Here is a 19,822-nt window from a genome sequence, read left to right as displayed (position 1 = left end):
ATTAAACTCTAGATAAGGATTCAATGACAACGATTCTAAGTACAATTGTTTTATCTAACAGCAAATAGAAAAAATGTCAAATTAATAGACCTGGGCAATGCCATTTATTGTGTTCACAAAGAGGTAACAAGGTCCGAATTAGCGCTTCGCAAATCGCAAATTGCGAAGTGATTTCGATTTTGGCGAAATATTGCGAAGCAAATTTCGTAAAATTGCGAAGCTCATTTCGCATTTCTTGTTATTTAATGTAAATTTGCTTATATTAAATTTGCTTTATTACTGAAAGCACTCTTTTTATATTGCTGTGATGGATGTGTTTTTATTATGCTTTGCGACCACTCCCTAAGTTTTAAAATACGTCAAAAGAAATATCAAATGATCAAATTTCTTGCACTATTTGCATAATTTCAAAGCGCTGCTATTACATCATGCCTCAAGAATGTGACTAACAGGAATTTATCCTAAAATGGTCGCAACTTTTTAAAAAACGTCGCTATCAATTGTAATATGAAACGTAACATTTTCAATATTATCTGAAAACGCGAAGTGACAAAGTCACAAACTAATACACACTGCATACGTTAACGATGGCGAAGAAAAAGACTGTAGAAAATTGGGAGCGAGATTTAAACGTTAAATTGATCAAAAGTCTTAGTACAGATAAGAAAAAAGTAGAAGCGTTAAAATGTTCTGTCTGTGTGGAATTCTCCTCAACAATTTCTTCAATACCTGGTTTTTCACAAGCATGGATAGATGGGACAACATCTGTCAAATTAGATAGCTTGAAAAAACATGTCCAAGGTAAAGCACATCAACATGCAAAACGTCTTTTTGATCGGAAGTCCTTGGGCGAAACTTTTGGCGCACAAGTTGTTGAACGATCTCCAATTGGAAGAGGTTTGATGAAAATGGCAGAGATTGACAGGAAAGTAATGATTACTCGTTTCAACACTGCCTACTATTTAGCCACTTCAGAAAGACCCTATAGCGATAGTGAGGGCATCATTACGTTAAACGGAATGAACGGAATGATTCGCAGTTCCAAATTCTGAAACGAGCGTGCTATGGCAAACATCACTGATTCAATTGCTGACAAACTCAAGCAGAAGCTGATGTCTGAATTGAAGAAAACACGCTATTTTTCTTTGTTGACCGACGCCAGCACTGACAAAAGCGTTTCTGAACAGGAAGTTTTGTATCTCCTTTTTATAAGCAGTGAAGGTAAATGCAATACACTGAACGGAATTATTTCGATTCTTGTCTTTAGATGCGTTATTTCTATTTTTTCAATGGACAGGTATCCCTCAAATAAGGTTTTTAGCAATTGAATCACCTACATCAACAAGAGCAGATGGCCTTAAGAAGATGATACAGGATTGCTTTTCCCGGTTTCACATGAACAATTTCCCAAGACAACTGGCAGCGCTAAATGTGGATGGACTCACCATGGCTGCTTACTATTCATTGCTTCAACCATCGCCCCTAACTGGCTGTTAAAGACGCATTTAAAGGAACAGGTATGGTGTCACAACAGTTAGACACTTCTTTTGTTTAAGATGTTGAATTTCAGAATAATGTGTTCATAATATATACATTACTCATTTAATCAGAATTTGACGAAGTGGATGAGCTCCTGACTAAATTGTATTACTTGTACCAAAAGTCGGCAAAGCGCTATCGCGAATTGAAGGGATTCAGCGATATTTTCGAAAAGAGCATAGCAAAGTCAGCCAAAGCCTTTGGAACGAGATGGATCACCCAACAATTGAAAGCCATGGAGACCTTTGTTGCCAATTATGGCGCATACATGCTACACATTGAGTCATTGTCCCAAACAGATTCGGTGCCAGCAAAAAGAGAAGAATTGAAGGGTTTTTTGTCAAAATGGACGTATGCAAAGTATCCTATGCTGATGACAGTATACATTGACATTTTGACGCCTTTGAAGGTAATTAGTATAACGCTTCAATGTTCAGATTTGCTGTCTCATCACAACATATATAATCTGGTGCAAAATTAAGAGTTGTGACTTTTATTTTTAGGTTCTTAGCCTGGGATTCCAAAAGGAAGTTCACGACCCTGTTAAAGCGGTGAAGCGCATTAATGAATTTGAGTGGACTATGGTCAAACTAAAAGAATTGATCAATAAATGCGTTCAGGACGACTCCGAAAAACTTATTAATTTTACACGGTTTTTGAAGGAGTGCGAAGCCACAACGTCCGACGATGGTAAGTAATTGATGAATGAGTCCCTGATTTTACGTACGCTTGAAATGTTTTTTTTTACACAGTAGAACCTCAACAATCTTTGACAAAACGTCAAAAAATTACCAGGCATCAAGTGGAAGAACTTGAAGACGATGAAGATGAAGCAGGTACTTTTAAATGTTATAATTAGTGTTTTGTAAATGTAATACTTTATGTCGTAACATAGCCTTTTCTGTTTCTGAAGATGTTTCTTACCAAAAAATAAAGCTAAAAGGCTTTAATGCGTCCCGGAGGAAAGTAACGAAAACTTATGAAAAAATGATTAATGCAGTGTCTAGGAGTGTGCAAGGAAGATTTGAAGAGTTCCGAGAAAGTGTGGTGTTTAAAAATCTGCCAGTCATATTGGACTTTGCAATGTGGCCCAAGGACGACGAAGCACTTAAGCGGTATGGCGACAAGGCAATTTTAGAACTGAAAGAATTTTACCAGGCTTTACTTGTTCAGAATGGATGCACAATTGACGAAGTCGTCTCAGAATGGAATCGTTTGAAGGTTTGAATAGTAAATGCATCGTTTTCCTTTCGTATTATACAGTTGGATAACTGAATATTTCTTCTACTAGTGCCACGTCAAAAGCTTCATAGTTGGAGCAGAAAAAAAGGAAAATATGTAAATGTATGGCAAAGCATCTGGGAAAATGTTATAATGCAAAAAGAGTGCAAAAATGTACTGCATATAATTGAATTGTTGCTCATAACACCATTCACGAATGCCAAGGTGGAGCGTTTATTTAGCCGAATGAACAGAATTAAGACAACTCTGCGAAATTGTTTGAGTACACAATGACTCGACGCTCAGCTAAGAATTGGTGAAGAAGGATGCCCGCTAGCTGAATTCAATGCGGAGGAAGCTCTCCAATATTGGCTAGAGCAAAAGATTAGACGCCCAAATGGTACAAAACCACGAAAGTATCCAGCAGAAAGGCAATCAAAGTCAGCGTCATCTACAAACGTTGTTGATATTGCAGCAGCTACGCTTTCCGATTTGGAAGAGAACGAATGCGAGGATTTTAGTTTATAGTTTTTAAAATTAATAAAAAATATTGGCGTAATCATGTGCATTGTAAAAATTGCGAGAGGAAAGTAAATCGGGGGGGGTCGATCGGAACGGGGGGGGTCGGTAGGAACTTATTCGAAAAAAGTTGCGAAGCAATTTTTTGCGATAATTCGGACCTTGGGTAAGATAATTGAAGTAAAATGAATTGTATTTCATTCATATGTTATACTATTTACGCAATGGATGAAGCATAAAATTAGTGTAGAAGAGTTGAAACTTTGTCCAAAAAAATTCAGCTCAACTGCACTACTGATTTTTTTGCTAAAGATTTGAATGGTTAAAATATTTCTTAGAGAAGTGAACAATTTAATTAGGACATGAAATCTATATAGGCCAGTGTCAATTTACTCCCCTACCCCCACCCTAGAAAATTTGTCCATGCTATGAGCGAACATTTATATGTATATGGATAATCTTTTTCTGTTACTCTCAGATGTCTCTATATTTTGACTCGTTTGAATTACAAACTGTCTTTTATCGAGCCCCGGAAGTTATGTTCGGCTTACCATTTGGTTATCAGATTGACATGTGGTCGCTGGCTTGTGTACTAACAGAGGTATATAGACAGTTTGACCATACTTGGTAACTTAATCAGCCGTACTTGATTAGTAACATTTGGAACATGGGGAAGCATTCTGCATCCATCAACTCGTTTTTGATACTAAATCATTCATGTATGGTCCGCACTGTATATAGAGCTAAAAATGATTTCTTTGTTAAATGCAGCATCTTCAACATTAAACCAATCATTAGAGACATTTGTTTTGATGCAGAATGCTTAAAGAATAATTTGCAGAACAGCATGAGTTATAACAAATTATATGAAGTATAAAGTTGTGGGAATAGCAAAAAAATAAGAATTAGCGTGTTTTTTTTCAATTGTTTTTAGCTTTATCTGGGAGAACCGCTATTTCTCGCGACTTCAAAAGAGGAAATACTGGAGCAAGTATGATCTTCAATATATTCATGATTAGACTTGTAAAATATTGGTTAGACTTGTTAATGCTATTTAGGATAATCTAGCTATAAAAGTTGTGTAGGAAAAATAAAATATAAGGTAGCAATACAGTTTTGGCAAAAATAATATGCAAGCTGCATTTCAAAAAGCAACGTCTCTGTTTTAGATGCATTCACTGTTAGGACCACTACCTTTGTCTCCATACGAGGAGGGAAAATATTTTACAGATTTTAAGAAATTTGTTTCTCGTAACTCGTTGGTACACGGTACACATGCGCAATTAATCATAAGTTTTAATGTTTCCCAGTTCCTATTTTTCATACTTTGCTTGATAGGTCATTGTAAAAAAGTTGTTAACGTGATGAAAAAATTGAAATCGACTGACTTCATTTTCGCTGACTTTGTGACGAAATATTTGGCATTCGATCCTTGTAAGTGCACATCGTTTATCGCTGGGAGAATTGAACAAAGTTATTGTTTTCATGACGATAGGGCAACACCAGTGTTCCTTTTCCGGCTTTCAATCCCTTTTAATGCAAAAAATCCCAAACTTTATGCACTGTAATGGAACTCATATCTGTCATGCGTGTTGTATTTTTTCTAGGTTTGCGTCTTACACCATTGAACGCAATTCGTCATCCGTTCTTGGCTCCGTGGTTTCATTTCATCTCATGGGTATTTTTCACGAGGTTTGAGATTTGATGTGAATACTGTTACAGACTGATGGCGTGTTTAACAACGCATGATTGACTTTTAGCAGAATCTGGTTATCCATCAGTACTCCTTACTTCAGAAACTTATCCTTATCATCCGTTTATTGACGAGAAGATAGAGAAACTCCATTTCTCGGATTTGGAATTGCTACGTGTCGGGACGTGCAGAAAACCTGCTTCCCACAACGTTCTCAAAGTTCTACCCTTAAATTATCAGGCCGATCATTCTGAAGATGTTGATGAATCTTCGCTTAACAATGATGATCAAAGTGAAGGTCCCTTTAACGAATCCTGTTACGCGTTGAACACGCGAGTTTCTCGAAGTGATCATTGCCGACGAGATCCGTCACGTAAACGACAACGTAGATTTTTCATACGTGGACAATCCAAAGCACCTCGGACAAGTCAAGAAGAATTATCATGTTCATTGGCTTTTACTGAGAAATATGTTGATAATAACGCTGTTTTTGACGACGGTAGAACGGGTTACAGTTGTGAAATATCAAACAAGATTATAGCAAAAAGAGGTAGAGATTGTGAAAATAAGTTTTCTGTAACAATGTTTTCAACATGTTTTATCTTCCCAAGATGATGCTTCTGAAAAGTGAGGTGATTAGCGCAGCCTTGTCCCCAGGCTCTTATTTTCTATATGAGGCTGTGAATAGCGTCAAGTCTTATTCCTTTCGTTTTTGTTCAGGACGTAAACGAAGTGCACTATATTGTCGTCCATCCTGGCTGAAAGCAACCAAAAAAAGACGTCTAACAATCAATACAAAACTAAATCAAAATGTACTGGAGCAAAAATCACGTCCCCTGTCTGTAGTGGTTCTGTAGACAAAGAGTATGCGGCATCTTTTTCTCAATTGGAAAAAGGATCTAACGGAGAAAGTGGTGATAATCATGATGGTATTGCACGTGATGCTTCAACAGCATCCTGTAGTAGGAAGCAACCTTTCAGTAGCATTGAAAAATTTAGTTTCAAACATAAAGCCGCAATTGAAGACAACAATGGCCGAGAAGAAGGGAAAAAGACTTTTCTACAATCATCATCGAAATCAAAAACAAATTTTATAGATACCAACACTGATGTACAAATTCTCGACGAGGTTTCAAAGGTAGATGCTGGCATTTCAAATTTGGATTCATTCTTTCATCCATTCGCTGACGATGATGCAGATATGAGTCGATCTCAACCTGAAGAGTATTTCAAGGATAGCATATTAGAAGGTGAAGAATCGGAAGAACAAAACTGTTCTTCCGAGGAGGATTATGTAAGTTTGTTTTGGTTCTTAGTGACCACACACAGGTCGCAGTTGGTGACCAAAGGATAGCAGTTGTTTATTTACATGAATTTTTCATCTTCATATTACACAGAGCTGACTGTGGAATAATTTTTCGAAATTTGCCGGTAGTTCGAGGAAATTCATTTCTCGTGAGTCACGTAATGAACAAGTTTCCTATTTTGTAACAATATTTTAATCACCACAAGCATTACGTGTTTCGTTACATTCCTAAAGAAGTAAAATCCTGCTGTTGCTAAACCTTTTGTTTAGGCATTCATGTATTCAAATCTTGCATTGAGTGTAAAGGACAAAAGGCAGATGAAAAGCAAGTTGTCATATACGTGACTCGATTTCTGACGCGTAGACATCATTTTTTAAATCAATACGTACACAATTATCAGACTTGCTTACATAATTTACAACATGCTGTTATTTGCTGTTACAGTATTATGATTTTTTTATTACCTATGCTTGGTAAGGTGAAAATATACTTTAATATATTTTGTTTCATTTTTCAGGATGTTGTGCTCATCTAAAGACCAACAGCTATGAAATGAAATTATAATTTTTTAATATTTTTAGACCATGTATCATATGCAGCAATAAATTTAATCGTTCAATGTAAATAGAAACATTTTTAAGACAACTTCATTTTTACACTGTAAATATTCCCACACAATAGATATGTCTGCAGATGGCAATAGGGCAATGAATGTATTTGCTTGATAATACTGTTGACATAGAAAATGAAGAAACATTCTCATCATAAACAAAACACTTAACAGAGTTCATGTTGGACCAACAATACTTCATGCATTGTTTTACCTAAGTGTTTGGCACTTCTTTCAACATCTTTGTATCAATGCCATTGATGCTTAAGTGTTAGAGCGACAATTTGACTATATTAACGCAACCTAAGTAATAGGCGCTGGGAGCACGATGGGTATGGACCTATAGCACTGTACAAATCAGACTGGGATAGGTATGTACTTCGTATGTATAATGTAAGGTATCAATAATCAAAATAAAATAAAATCTTGGCATTTAAGCAACCAGAATGAAGACCTCACCCTATTTTACAGGGAAACTTTTATTGTATGATGTGTAATTTTGTTACTTTGCAAAAAGACTACATTGATACTCAAAACAATGAATTTAAAAGATCAAATATGGAAAATAATTTTTTCCATTTAAAATCTATTAATCTTCTGGGTTAAAAAGAGACTTATATCATTACTCCAGAGTATTATCTCCTTTTAGAAATGGTGACATGGACGTGGAACGGCTTAGGCATGCCTAGGGTGGCGAAGACTGGGACCTATTAGATAAAATTTTGACAGCCGGCCTGAAAATCGAACGCTTGAAGGTGCTTAGATTTTTTCATTTTTATCACTCAAAAAAGGGAATGTGGAAAGATTCGGAACAAAAGTTGCCATGAAAATTTACTGTCGCATGGAGATTGAAAATTCTTTAAAATGGACAACATATAATACCGGCTGATAGTTGAATAAAAAAATAAAAAAATACATTGTAATAATATTTTTCTATCCGGTTCATTCCTTTGATGTGTGCAAAACTAGTTGGTCAGCCTTCATTTACCATTGAAGACCTTTGTATAATTTCAATGTCTGTCACTACGCCAAGCCCACAGGTGCATGGAACATTGTTAGCTACGTTGATGCAAGCACAAAAGATTTTCCTCCGTTGAAAATGTAATGCACTAGTGAGGTTAGCACAATGATTGGGTTTCGAAATTTTACAGTAGCTTAATTGCCAAACGTCGTTTTTATATACACCCTGTAGAATGCTACATAAAAGAGATCAAATGTTAGGCTAATAAATACAATAAGAAAATGAGATGAAATTAACAATCTAGAGGGTTTATCAAATCATTTTTGACATCAGTGGACTTCAGAATTTGCATGATTCAGCTGTAGTTGTTCCCCAAGGAGACTTAAATGTTTGGGATTTGCTATTTGCTGTAGCTGAAGTATACGTTTTTATTTATATTGTATTAAATTGCATTTACCGCTCTATGGGGATTAAGTACTTCTAAGTGATGAATCATGCAAATTCTAAATTTCCAAATGTACAATTGACGACACACCTGGTAAATGACCAATCAGAACACAACAGTTTACGACACACCTAGTAAATAACCAATCAGAACACAACACGTTTACAACACGCCTAGTCACTGACCAATCAGAATACAACACGTTCGTGAAACTTGGGCCATAGTCTAAGACTAATAACGTGCCATTTGAACGTGAAAGTTTGTAGTTGCCCGAAGAATAGTTAGCCGAAGTGGAAATTATTCCACGGTGAAATATCTCTTCAGGTAAATGTGTTGTTTCAAGTTCTTTTGCATTGAGTAAACAGTAAATTGGGCACTGCATGTGATGTTCATTATTGCAAAGTGCAGTGTGGCCTTCCCATAAAGTTTTCGTCTTAGTAACTTTTGTTTCCTCATTGCTTGATTTTAGACATGGACATTCTTCTTTTAAAAGACAATTAGTCATCAAATGAGATTGACAAACAACAAACAAATGTTGGTGTATTCACCATGATCGTAGACTCCACAATTAAAGAAAGTGGTTATTGTTAACAGCGGTTGAAGAGAATTGTGGCTGCTGTCGACCAGTTCCTCGACGCTCATCTAAACATAAGAACAAAATACAATTCTGTAATTTGGTTAAAATTCTCCTTCCCTTGAACTACATTACTAGTGAATAAAATGCTCAATGTAAGTATGTTATCAATGTTTTTCTTTTATGGAAGTATAGTAGTGTGAACTGACATTGGCTTCACTTGTCCTATGTAGAAACCTTCTGATCAAGAATGGACAATATACGTACTTTAATGAAATCCTCTGAACAATGATCAAGAATGAACAGCATACCTTAATAAAGTCCTCTGAAGAATGCTCAAGAATGAACAATTTACCTTAATGAAGACCTCTGAACGATGATCAAGAATGGGAAGTGTACTTTGATGAAATCCTCTGAACAATGATCAAAAATGAACAGCATAATTTAACGAGTCCTCTGAAGAATGATCAAGAATGAACAATTTACTTTAACGAAGACCTCTGAACAATGATCAAGAATGAGCAATATACATTAATGAACTCTTCTGAACAATGATCAAGAATGGACAATATACTTTGATGAAATTTAAAAATACGTGACTTCTAATGCCCTAAAGACCATCTCTACAAAGAATGCAAACGCTAAACACTCTTCTGGAGCAATGCATCCATCAGCCTAACGCCTGTTTCCATGGAAAAGTCAATATTATGACCTTTTCTAAGACATTTTCCTGGGAGTTTTCCTGCTAACATCACGACTGATCAATCAATCGCAATGATGGATAAAACCACGCCGCTATCAAATGCCCAAATTTCAACATTATTTAATTGAAAATTTTCGTAATAAAAACATGGAATTTCTTTAACATGAAAATAAAAAACCTAAAAATTCTAATTTTCCGACTGGCTGTCGATATTACCCATTTAATGCCGTAGACGACATGCGCAGTTACAAGAAATGGCCAATCTTGCTTCAGTGCTTGCCGTCGTCGACATTAAAGCGGGAATGTTTGTCAGGTAGCCTGAAAATTGGATACGATGGTTTCACCATCAACGTTCTGAATTTTTCAAAAAATTATTTTGGGCTTTTTTGTGGCTGTCCTTGCTCAACATCCGATCGTTTCATCTTCACAATTGGCATGAGATTTGTCATTCATCGTAGTCTGTCGTCAAACTGCCAAGGATTCGTCGAAAACCGTAAGTGTAATAATAATAAACCTTTTACTTAGTTAGGCCTGTTAACAGGTCAAATCTCTAAAATAATTCGGGCAATAGCTACAACAAATCTTGGTGTTCAGTATATTCCACTGTAAGGCTATTTTTTTAATGCAAGAATGCAAATAAATATATTTAAAGAAATTTACATCTGCATTTTCAAAAATAGTCTTGATTAAGAGGTAATAAAAGTGTTCATGAATAGATTTGGTTCCACTTTACAATTATTGTTATTTAATATCGGAATTATGAAAATTCCTTAAAAAACAACAATGTTGGATTTTTTAAAAATATTCTTGTGTATAGGTACATGATAGGATACATTTTGTAAAAAGTTTAAGCAAGTTCAAGTCCATCTGTATCATTTATTATCCAAACGTAACCACATTTAGAACAATTCCTAAGTATTATTTTCAACAGGATCATTCTTTGATTCTTCAGATGCATTTAAGTTCTGTAGTTCAAGAATCTTATTAAAAATTTCCTGTTCAGTTTCACCTTCCTGGCGTAAAAATCCAAAATATGTAATGCAAAAAAGCATGCCAAATGTTATCACCAATCCTGTAAAGGAGCTTCGTCGACCACTATCATAGTATAAAGTGTCATTTACTGTATGATTTTTCGCAGCAGACTTTGAAAATGCTATTGGTTCATCTTTTGAAATTTCTTCACTTGATGATGAAGAGTAATGCTTTTTAGGATAAATGTATGAGTGGAGAAAGAGTTCTGAAAAAGAAAAAATAGTTGAATGTTGAGTCTAGTAATCTAGCAAGTCCAAAAGATCTACAAGAATTCAAAAGATTGCATAAGCAGTACAACAGTTGCACATTTGCAACTTGTCGACATCTTGCCAACACATATAAAATCTGCATTTAAGGACATATAGCACCCCAATAATTTACCTTTTACAATTACAAATCAACATGTGCTTAGTTGCTTTGAAAGATGACGTTGTTAGCAAATATCTCGATGGCATTTTCAAATGCACTTTCATCGCTCCAACGAAAGTCTCCATTTTGTTAACTCATTTTAGAGCGCTTTCGTTTTCTTATTTTACATTTCATCACAATGCATCACACTACATCAAAATGTATCACACTATATAACAACGTATCACAATCCATCACACTACATCACAATGTATCACAATCCATCACACTACATCACAATGTATCACAATCCATCACACTACATCACAATATATCACAATGTATCACAATGCATCACACTACATCACAATGTATCACAATCCATCACACTACATCACAATATATCACAATGTATCACAATGCATCACAATGCATCACAATGCATCACAATGCATAACAATGCATCACACTACATCACAATGTATCACAATCCATCACACTACATCACAATGTATCACAATGTATTACAATGCATCACAATGCATCACACTACATCACAATGTATCATACTACATCAAATTACATCACAATTTATCACAATGCATAACAACGCATCATCTTTATTGTTGCAATGTATCACAGCATTACAATGTATCGCATTGGGATGTACCCAATAGACTGTAATAGCGCATCACATGAGAACACAATATTGTGACTGATCACAGAACCACACTCGAGTGTCGTTATGTCTTGTCATGGAATAAGCATTGCGATAAATTCATAAAATAATTGAAAGATTTATTATCAGAAATCATAAAGATGGGAAACTACAGTCTCCTGCCTTTCTTCAACTAGATGAAATGTTCATGCTCTCTTTTGTCAAAAGTTTTATATCAACTTTTGACATTGGGAATTGCTGGAACACGTCTGATTAACTCAGAAATTTTCAATGATTTTGGACCATTGTCGAGGTATTGCAGTCCAGTCGTTAGAATTGAATACTTTTTTTATTAAAAATTTCGTAAAATTTAAAAGAAACTCACTAAACAATATTTCAGTGTTCGTCAAAAGTTCACTAATCTATGAACTTAATTTACGATCTGGCAACTGAACACCAATTGTCAACACTGCCTTCCCAAAATGAAACCCCACATAGATCAATGGAAACACAATGGCTTTGACTGCTTGAACCATTGGCTCGAATAGACTTTTGTCGGGCTTACTAGATTCAAGAAAATACTGTGTGCTATAAAACAAATACACTGTTAGATGCTACAAGAGTGGTAAAAAACCCTTTTACCCCTCATTCATATGACAGAAAGCTAAAATCATTCACTTTTGAGTTAACGCATATTTCTTAACAATCGAATATTAGTCGTTTTTAATATTTTGAGTTTTGTGGTTAATTCTATTTTCATTACTTTAAAGTTTTGTTTTATCACTTGACATCGCGTTTCGATTAACCCATTTTGAATATTCAGTATGTTCATATGAAATCCTCCCCCCCCCCTTCATGTAAGGTATCGTCGATTAATCGAGTTGTCTCATCTTAATTGGGTTTTGAGGTATAGTCTGTTGTGTTGAAGTGCATTCCTTTGAACAACTTCATCGATAAACAACATTACCTGTAATGTTACCAACATTACAACATTATCAATGAACATTATTATGATACGTAGAACTTCGTGTGGTGATGAATGTTGTGATAAATGTTGTGTTGAATGTGGCGCCCAATGTGGTGCCAATTTCACGGTAGTTACTTTAAAGCCCGCCAATTATCTCCCATATGGTTAGGGATAATCAACTCTGCGTTAAGATCTCTCGCCAGCTTTCCTTTTCGAAACAGGTCTGTTTTAGTCGGAATGGCAGCAGAGACTTTTGCTTCATAATCCTTTCTTACAGAAGAAATCTCGCTGGTTTTACTGTCTTGAATCAATGAGCCAAAATCGTATATATGCCTACTTTCAGCCATGATGACTTCAAGATATAAATAAGCCAAATGCCATAGTCATGTAATTATAATTTTGAAGGTTTGAAGATTTATAACGCTGGCTCAAGTGCACCAGTTAGAATGAAATTTTGGTGCACGTTCGATATCAATCGTCCTCAGTGATAGTGACACTGCGCATGCTCGTCGTTACGTTTTACTACGTTACGCTACGATACGGTCGAAGTGGAGATCGGCCTTTAGAGGGCCGTCAAACGGATTAGAATTGCTAAAGCTTTTCCTTGCTTACTGAACGGATTCATTGCCAAACGTCTACAGGGTGCAAAGACCTTTCGCGTTTGCTAGTACTTTGCAACTTTAGTTTAAGCGAGAATGAGCAAATTTTTCTCCAGGGAGTCATTAACAAATTATTTTCAGAGCCACTAAGGGTGCTGTGTAAATACAGGCGAAAAACAAGACGAAACATCAATATAGATTTCAAGGCATTAAAGTTTTGTACAGCGCAAGGTCATAGTTTATCTGATAGCCTTTATCAAAACTGTTATCGGAAAATGCTGCTGCCTAAGTAATTTGTAAGATATACAGGGTACGTAATTAAAATGCCATTAAGAACATTTCTCAGATCTTGGTGTAAATTTACATTTAAAATTTTTATTTGCTAATTTATTTGCGCAAATCGTGTTTTTCTCAATCAACTCTAGTCGAAAATTGTGCCACAAGCATCCTGAAAATATAACTCCAAAAGACGTCAATTCGTGTAAATATTATTGTGGAAACATACATACGGGTAAAATCAAAAGATTCTCAGTATAACAAAAGATTTTTCATTTGAAACTTCAAATAAAAGCTACTGAATACCATGCAGAAATGGATAGTGGAGTAAGCTTTGTAAAGGAAATCAATTCATATTTGGTGTTTTTGTGTACAGTACACATACGAATTATTTTGCTTATTTTATTTGACAACAGTGCGATATTCTTTGTCTTCATTAATTGCTTTTTATCTTGAAAATATCAAAAGCTCAAGGCAAAATCGCTATCACAATAAACTTATGCAGTGCTTGTACATATACTGCCGCCGCCCCCCTTAGCACATTAAGTTCTTATCACGCTTGCTAACTATTACTTTCAAGATATGAAAAAATAAGGAAACAAAACAGGATATTAGTTAGATAGCTGGAGTATATTTTTAATTAGACAGTATTACTTCAAGAACTTTCTTAGTTATGCGACTAAGCATGCTTAGACTAAGCATGCTCAGTGCACTGATGTAGCGAGTGGAAAGGTGTTTCTGATTAAATTGATCTAAGAAATATTCTTAATGGCATTCTAATTACGTACCCGTATATCTTACAAATTACTTAAGCAGCAGCATTTTCCGATAACAGTTTTGATAATAGCTATCACATAAACTATGACCTTGCGCTGTACAAAACATTTATGCCTTGAAATCTATATTGATGTTTTGCCTTGTTTTTCGCCTGTATTTACACAGCACCCTTATTGGCTTTGAAAAGAATTTGTTAATGACTCCTTGGAGAAAAATTTGCTCATTCTCGCTTGAACTTAGACGCAGCAGCACGTAAACAAAATTGTTTCAGAAAAATCTCTTGAAAATGGTGAGTTTTTGCGTTAATTGTTTGATACGTACATCGAACCATCTTCAGTGATTGCTTGCTCTATTTGTCAATTTAAATTTAACTTTTTTTATAAACAGCAAATGGTCATCTACATGTTGTTGTTGGTTTTGACTTCTGTCTTTATTGGCTTAGGTATGTGTGTTGTATGTTTCAAATAAGTTAACGCAGTTGCGTAACTACGTTAATACTTGTCTTGGAAGTCAGTGAGATATAGTTAAAAAAGTCGATCTTGAAATGCGACGCTATGTATATTTCGAATTTACTGCATGACTAGCATTACAACATGAAACATTTTACGAGAAATAAAGTGCACTATTACTGTCCGTGAAGAAAGCATTACTTGTGAAGTGCTTTAGAACAAAACGAGAAAGTCATGTAGTGCGACTGTATAAATTTGTCGACTTTCATGTAATCGTTATGAAAGTGCAAATACGAAATGAATGCTCATTCACGCAAACTTGCCGAAAACTGCACTTGTTCATCAACTGATGCATATTGTACTACGTAAATATTCATCGAACACCGTTGCATTTTACTACTCGTTGCCTTATTATTTAATTAGGTGGAATTTTGCGCTAAAAAATATCGCAAACAAAGCAATTTATTCTTCCGAACACATGAGCTTCGCATATGTGTTAAAAGAATCCAAAAATACAACATAACCGAAACAAAGAAAGTAAATCATGAGTGATTTCGTAATTTTTAAGTTGTATACTGCATAGTAAAAAAAAGAATGTGATGCATGAATGACGAATGTATGATTGTGGCGTGCCAAATGTCCTTATTATGTATACGCTATGTAAGTGCAAATACTAAATTTAGGTTTATTTACGTCTTAGGCAATTCGTCAAGAAACAAACTGCTTAGGCTTTGATAAGCACTTCTCGAAATGAATTCCAGTTTAGCATTTTTTAAAACGCCAACAGGGGTAGATTTAGGGGGGGGCGAAGCTGCCACGGCTCCCCTTTTGCTAGAAAAAAACAAAAAAATTGAATGATAATAAAAAATGACCGGAGAGTTTCAGTTTTCAAACAAATTCAAAGAGTTCGGCCCTCTTTTTCATAATCTCCTGGAGCGCCTCTGGCCAAGATTCGATACTAAGCATACTTGAAACTAATTTTATTTGCTATGTTTAGAAACATTTTTTCTGAGAAACTTTGCACTATCCTTGGATCCCTACTTTATATAGTTACAAAACAATTTGCGGACTTTTTCAATATTGCGTTCAAAAGCTTCCAAAATAAAAAAAACAGAGAAATTTGCTTTCTTGTACAACTGAAAAATTACAAACTTAAAGGTTCTTTATTAGAAAATTTTATTCATTAGAGTTTTTCTATCAAAGCAGCATTAGCTTGTTCATTCTGTTAATGTGCGGTAGGCGAGAGCACGGAAAATAACAATTTGAAATATCCACCCCTTATCAACTACATAGGTAATTATGCTTGCACGAGTAGTTGCCACGGTAGAATATGAGGTGTGGGTTGCAATTAATTATTTTAATAACATTCATTGCAAGGCTTTAAATATGATGGAAGTTAGTCATTTGTAAAAAAAACCTATTTTTGTATGTACCACACACATTCATTTAAGTTGAAATTGAATTTTTTTAGATTCAAAGATGATATTGAAATCTAAGCCAAGTAAAGAATCTAACAGTCCTGCAATTCTAACATGGATTGTTCTCTACTCAGGAGAGGAGAGACCTGCGGTATTCATAAAAACAGTCCCCAATAATAAAGTAGAAAAAGCAAAAACTTCCAATAAAATTAATGGAACAAACGATGTATTGTTGAACATCACATTAATTTTGTCGATAAAAACAAAAACGTTTGTAACTCTAAAATTGTTTTTGGCGCCAAACACACCGATTTCGAATCGCGTGACGATATTTCCTTTAGGTAAGTTAGCCTTATCAGGAATTTAAGTTAAATGATTTTGCTGCGTTTGATAAGTCCTTTAGGCAATTTATTAACCCGTATAGCTGTTACAATCTATTGATAATACGTAGAGACGCATTTTGATACAAATAGTATTAGTAATATTTTTGAAATGCAGGAATTCTTACCCTGAATAATTAGAACTTGAGGATGCTCTTACATTAGTATTACTTTATTATCTAAATATCTGCACAAATGCAAAATAAACTTACACGTAAACATAGGCCTATAGGAAAAGATTCAAATTTTGGAGGGGTGAAAATGAATTAAGTAGCTGACTTGATAAAATGGCCTCCCTCGCCTTCAAATATTCTTGAACTCTGTACAAACGCAGCACTGTTGCAAGTTAAGAAGTGATCTTTATTGTTTAGTTGTACTTCATTACAACTCATACTATAATTATTGCAACAAGCAAGTGTCGCAACTTATATAAGAAAACAATAGGTAATTGTAATTCGAGACTATAAACTTATGAAAGAACGGAAACATGAACTTATGAAAAACTTTTATTAGTTGTCACATGTTAAAAGTCAGGCATCTTTTGTCACTGGCTTTGAATGTAAAAGCTTGAAATATTTATCTGTGATGTAGAATAGTTTTATCGGAAGAGTTATAAGCAAAATTGAAAAGTGTGTGTCGACTGCACTTACAAATCGGATAGCATACAGTCCCAAAAACGAATCGGCAAACGCATAACTGCTTTGTGTTAACGCGCAAAGGAGAACAAAATGGAACAGCATATATAGTGCAATCAAGATAATTTTTTACAAAAAACAAAAAAAACAAAGAGCTTGACACGATCGATCTTTGCAGTTGCTGTCGCAATTCATAAATATTGTATATACTTTCTATCTTATTTGGTTTAATTTTGTCGCTAATAATGTCAGAATAATCACCTAAAGCCTTACGTGATTGAACGGCAAATAATCCTATCCGTTTGGACTAATCATCCGTCGAACAGATCATACGTCTAAGTATAAACACAAGACGAACTTTCTATTAATAAACCACACAAAGTCCAATTTTGCCTTTGGAAGATTTCGGAGCGAGTTATGAACTACGAAGTATTATTTTTTCCGTAGTTTGTCCTCCTTCCACATTTATAGTTACTGAAGGATGATGCGTCAAGTCAAAATACCCGTGCAAATTCGTCTAAGTAAGCAAACTATTCAAATAATTCGTACGCATCTTGACGGATGATCTGTCAGTTTGCCCGTATATACACACAGACGAACTTGAAGACGAACTATGTTTTGCTTGCTCAAGTTTGTTCAAATAGATGATCAGTCTTTAACATAAATCTGGCCAAGCAGTAACTTCTGTACGCCACTTTGAGAGAGCCACTGGCCTAATCCAATTATAAACTCTTCAAGAATAAAAACGTACATTATACCTACGCACTAAACTCAGACAGATTATCTTACTCTTACTGATATTGTTCTAGAGTACGTAGCTCACAATGAGTATCACAAAACGCTTTGGTTATATAAAGGGTTGAAATACTCTTAAACTTTAGCTACCTCCACCCCCAATTTAAATCTGTTACTAAGACTGTGATTTGTTGCAGCTTGCAAATTTTCACTCTCTGAAGAGTTAAAAATGGGCCGATGTCAGCAGTAGTTTTAAATTGGTGTAAAGAGGTTCATGAGCTTTACCGTAAAACATTGACAAAGACGGAGATGTTCATTTTGTTGAAAAACGTGCTAATTCAAGCATTATAGACGTGTTCATAATGTTTAAATTGTGGATGAGTTTTTCTTGTTAGCGGTTCTCACTAAATCTACAGCATTGATATAAAGTTATTCTTTTGAGCAATTTCTACTTTGTTCTCAGAGTTCCTACATTCTGTGCGATTGGTAAATTGCATAACAATTTGCATGCTTTTATAGGATCTATTACAAGTTCTTTATTTGATCATAACAGCTATAAAATTTCTTGGTGAAGTTAGAGCTCTAGTACATTCTCATCAAGGTCTATCAATTCAATTCATTGCTTTTTGGGTACAACACTTTTTTCCAAAAGGCATCAAACACTACAGTTCTGAAAGAACTCCTTGTATCGCACAACGGTTAATTAGTGGGTATGATTTTGGAGAGCCAATTCAGCCACAAGTCAACCCAATGAGAAAGGCCTTGGGTGATTTTTTCATCATTCTTGGCGACAAAGTTTTAACGAAAAAGATAGGCAGTATACCAACAGTTAGAGCTTTTTATGAATTTCAATTGCAGCTGCATTGACATGATAATTGCTGCTCCGCTGCGTCTTTGTCCATGATTCAAGTCATGGAAAGAATATGGGGAATGAGAATGCATTATATTTTATCAATGCTAACCTACCCTTTTTCGGGGGCTAAGCCCACATATAAATTATAGGAGGTTAAAACTACCTCAGTCCTTCCGCTTCCTACACCTATACACACATATATACACATATAATGGTTATCAACTAAGAAACAGTTTAATTCGTGCATATTATTTATCATATGGGGTTATAATTAAGGGTGCATGCAAATGACTGTTTTACATTTCATTTTCGTTGTATGAAGAGAAGCTTTTACCTCAGAGAAAGTCGATTACAAAGTTTGCTATTTTAGCTAATTACTATTGTACCTATTCTGTTCTTGCTCATTTCAAGAATTGTGTCAATACGATGTCTTATTGTAATGGCACACTAAACAATCAGTAGTTATATTTGTTTAGATAGGTAAATGGTACAATAAGAAATTGGTAGTTATATTTGTTTAGATAGGTAGCTTGTAGACCATGGTAGAGGTAAGATAAATAAAAAACCATAAGAATTCATTCCTGCTGATAAACTTATGTACACGCAGTTACTTTATTTCTATTCTAAGCTAACGTACTGTGCTCAATGCAGTTGTAACTATGTTTATCATATGGAAACAAAATAATTAAGTATTTGTTGTGAATTATTGTGTTGTATATTTAACTTCTAACATCAATATCTTGATTGAATTTTAGCGTCCTCTAAAAGCAAGTGTGTGTTGTCACCCTCACCAACGATGTCCTCATTTACAAAAGGTAGGACATTTTGTTAACAGTGAAATACAAAGAATTTCGCATTTTCTTTATTTCGAAATTCAAGTAGGCCCCGAGAAAATGCTTGCAAAACTTTAGGAGTCGAAACATTCCTGGTAAATTTTAATCTAAGCAATTTTAAATCATTTTTTTGGCGAAGATAATTTGTCACACGTACGTCTGTTTAAAAATGGATTTTTACCCATCCTCCCCCTGTAGTTGCTTTAAATTTTTATAACAGGAGAGCGGTGGCTAATTTAGGGAGCTAAAGCTCCCTTAGCCCCTCCGCTTCCTTCGCCTATACACACATA

At 35.0% G+C, this 19,822-nt stretch overlaps 2 protein-coding genes and 2 long non-coding RNA genes across 4 annotated transcripts; all 4 read left to right on the top strand.

The window, feature by feature from the left end:
* Positions 1-1,763: 1,763 nt before the first annotated feature.
* LOC124456186 lies at positions 1,764-2,425 on the top strand. Its single transcript, XM_047006687.1, has 2 exons — positions 1,764-1,948; positions 2,043-2,425. Exons 1-2 carry the CDS (start codon positions 1,775-1,777, stop codon positions 2,235-2,237), a joined length of 369 nt encoding a protein of 122 aa, XP_046862643.1. The 5' UTR covers positions 1,764-1,774; the 3' UTR covers positions 2,238-2,425.
* Positions 2,426-3,695: 1,270 nt separating this feature from the next.
* Positions 3,696-4,977, top strand: LOC124456171 (probable dual specificity protein kinase YAK1 homolog). The gene is made up of 4 exons (XM_047006672.1): positions 3,696-3,880; positions 4,214-4,270; positions 4,449-4,537; positions 4,887-4,977. The coding sequence occupies exons 1-4, from the start codon at positions 3,758-3,760 to the stop codon at positions 4,975-4,977; spliced, it is 360 nt and encodes a 119-aa protein (XP_046862628.1). The 5' UTR covers positions 3,696-3,757.
* A 459-nt stretch (positions 4,978-5,436) lies between these two features.
* On the top strand, positions 5,437-5,772 carry LOC124456189. Its single transcript, XR_006952154.1, has 2 exons — positions 5,437-5,522; positions 5,693-5,772. It is a non-coding gene; the product is annotated as an uncharacterized LOC124456189 (long non-coding RNA).
* A 418-nt stretch (positions 5,773-6,190) lies between these two features.
* LOC124456187 lies at positions 6,191-7,053 on the top strand. Its single transcript, XR_006952153.1, has 2 exons — positions 6,191-6,266; positions 6,797-7,053. It is a non-coding gene; the product is annotated as an uncharacterized LOC124456187 (long non-coding RNA).
* The last annotated feature ends 12,769 nt before the right edge of the window (positions 7,054-19,822 follow it).

The sequence above is a fragment of the Xenia sp. Carnegie-2017 genome, unplaced genomic scaffold (genome assembly GCF_021976095.1).
Source record: "Xenia sp. Carnegie-2017 unplaced genomic scaffold, XeniaSp_v1 HiC_scaffold_43, whole genome shotgun sequence".
In the NCBI taxonomy this organism is placed as follows: Eukaryota; Metazoa; Cnidaria; class Anthozoa; order Malacalcyonacea; family Xeniidae; genus Xenia; species Xenia sp. Carnegie-2017.
The sequence above is the reverse complement of the archived record's forward strand: the minus strand, read 5'-3'. Positions and strand labels throughout refer to the sequence as shown.

Bases quoted from the DNA above. Each gene is read 5' to 3' on its own strand.
- LOC124456186 (XM_047006687.1), top strand. From the start codon at position 1,775: ATGGAGACCTTTGTTGCCAATTATGGCGCATACATGCTACACATTGAG. The intron at 1,949-2,042 runs GTAATTAGTATA...TTTTATTTTTAG, and splicing joins ACATTTTGACGCCTTTGAAG to GTTCTTAGCCTGGGATTCCA.
- LOC124456171 (XM_047006672.1), top strand. From the start codon at position 3,758: ATGTCTCTATATTTTGACTCGTTTGAATTACAAACTGTCTTTTATCGA. The intron at 3,881-4,213 runs GTATATAGACAG...AATTGTTTTTAG, and splicing joins TGGCTTGTGTACTAACAGAG to CTTTATCTGGGAGAACCGCT. The intron at 4,271-4,448 runs GTATGATCTTCA...TCTCTGTTTTAG, and splicing joins AAGAGGAAATACTGGAGCAA to ATGCATTCACTGTTAGGACC.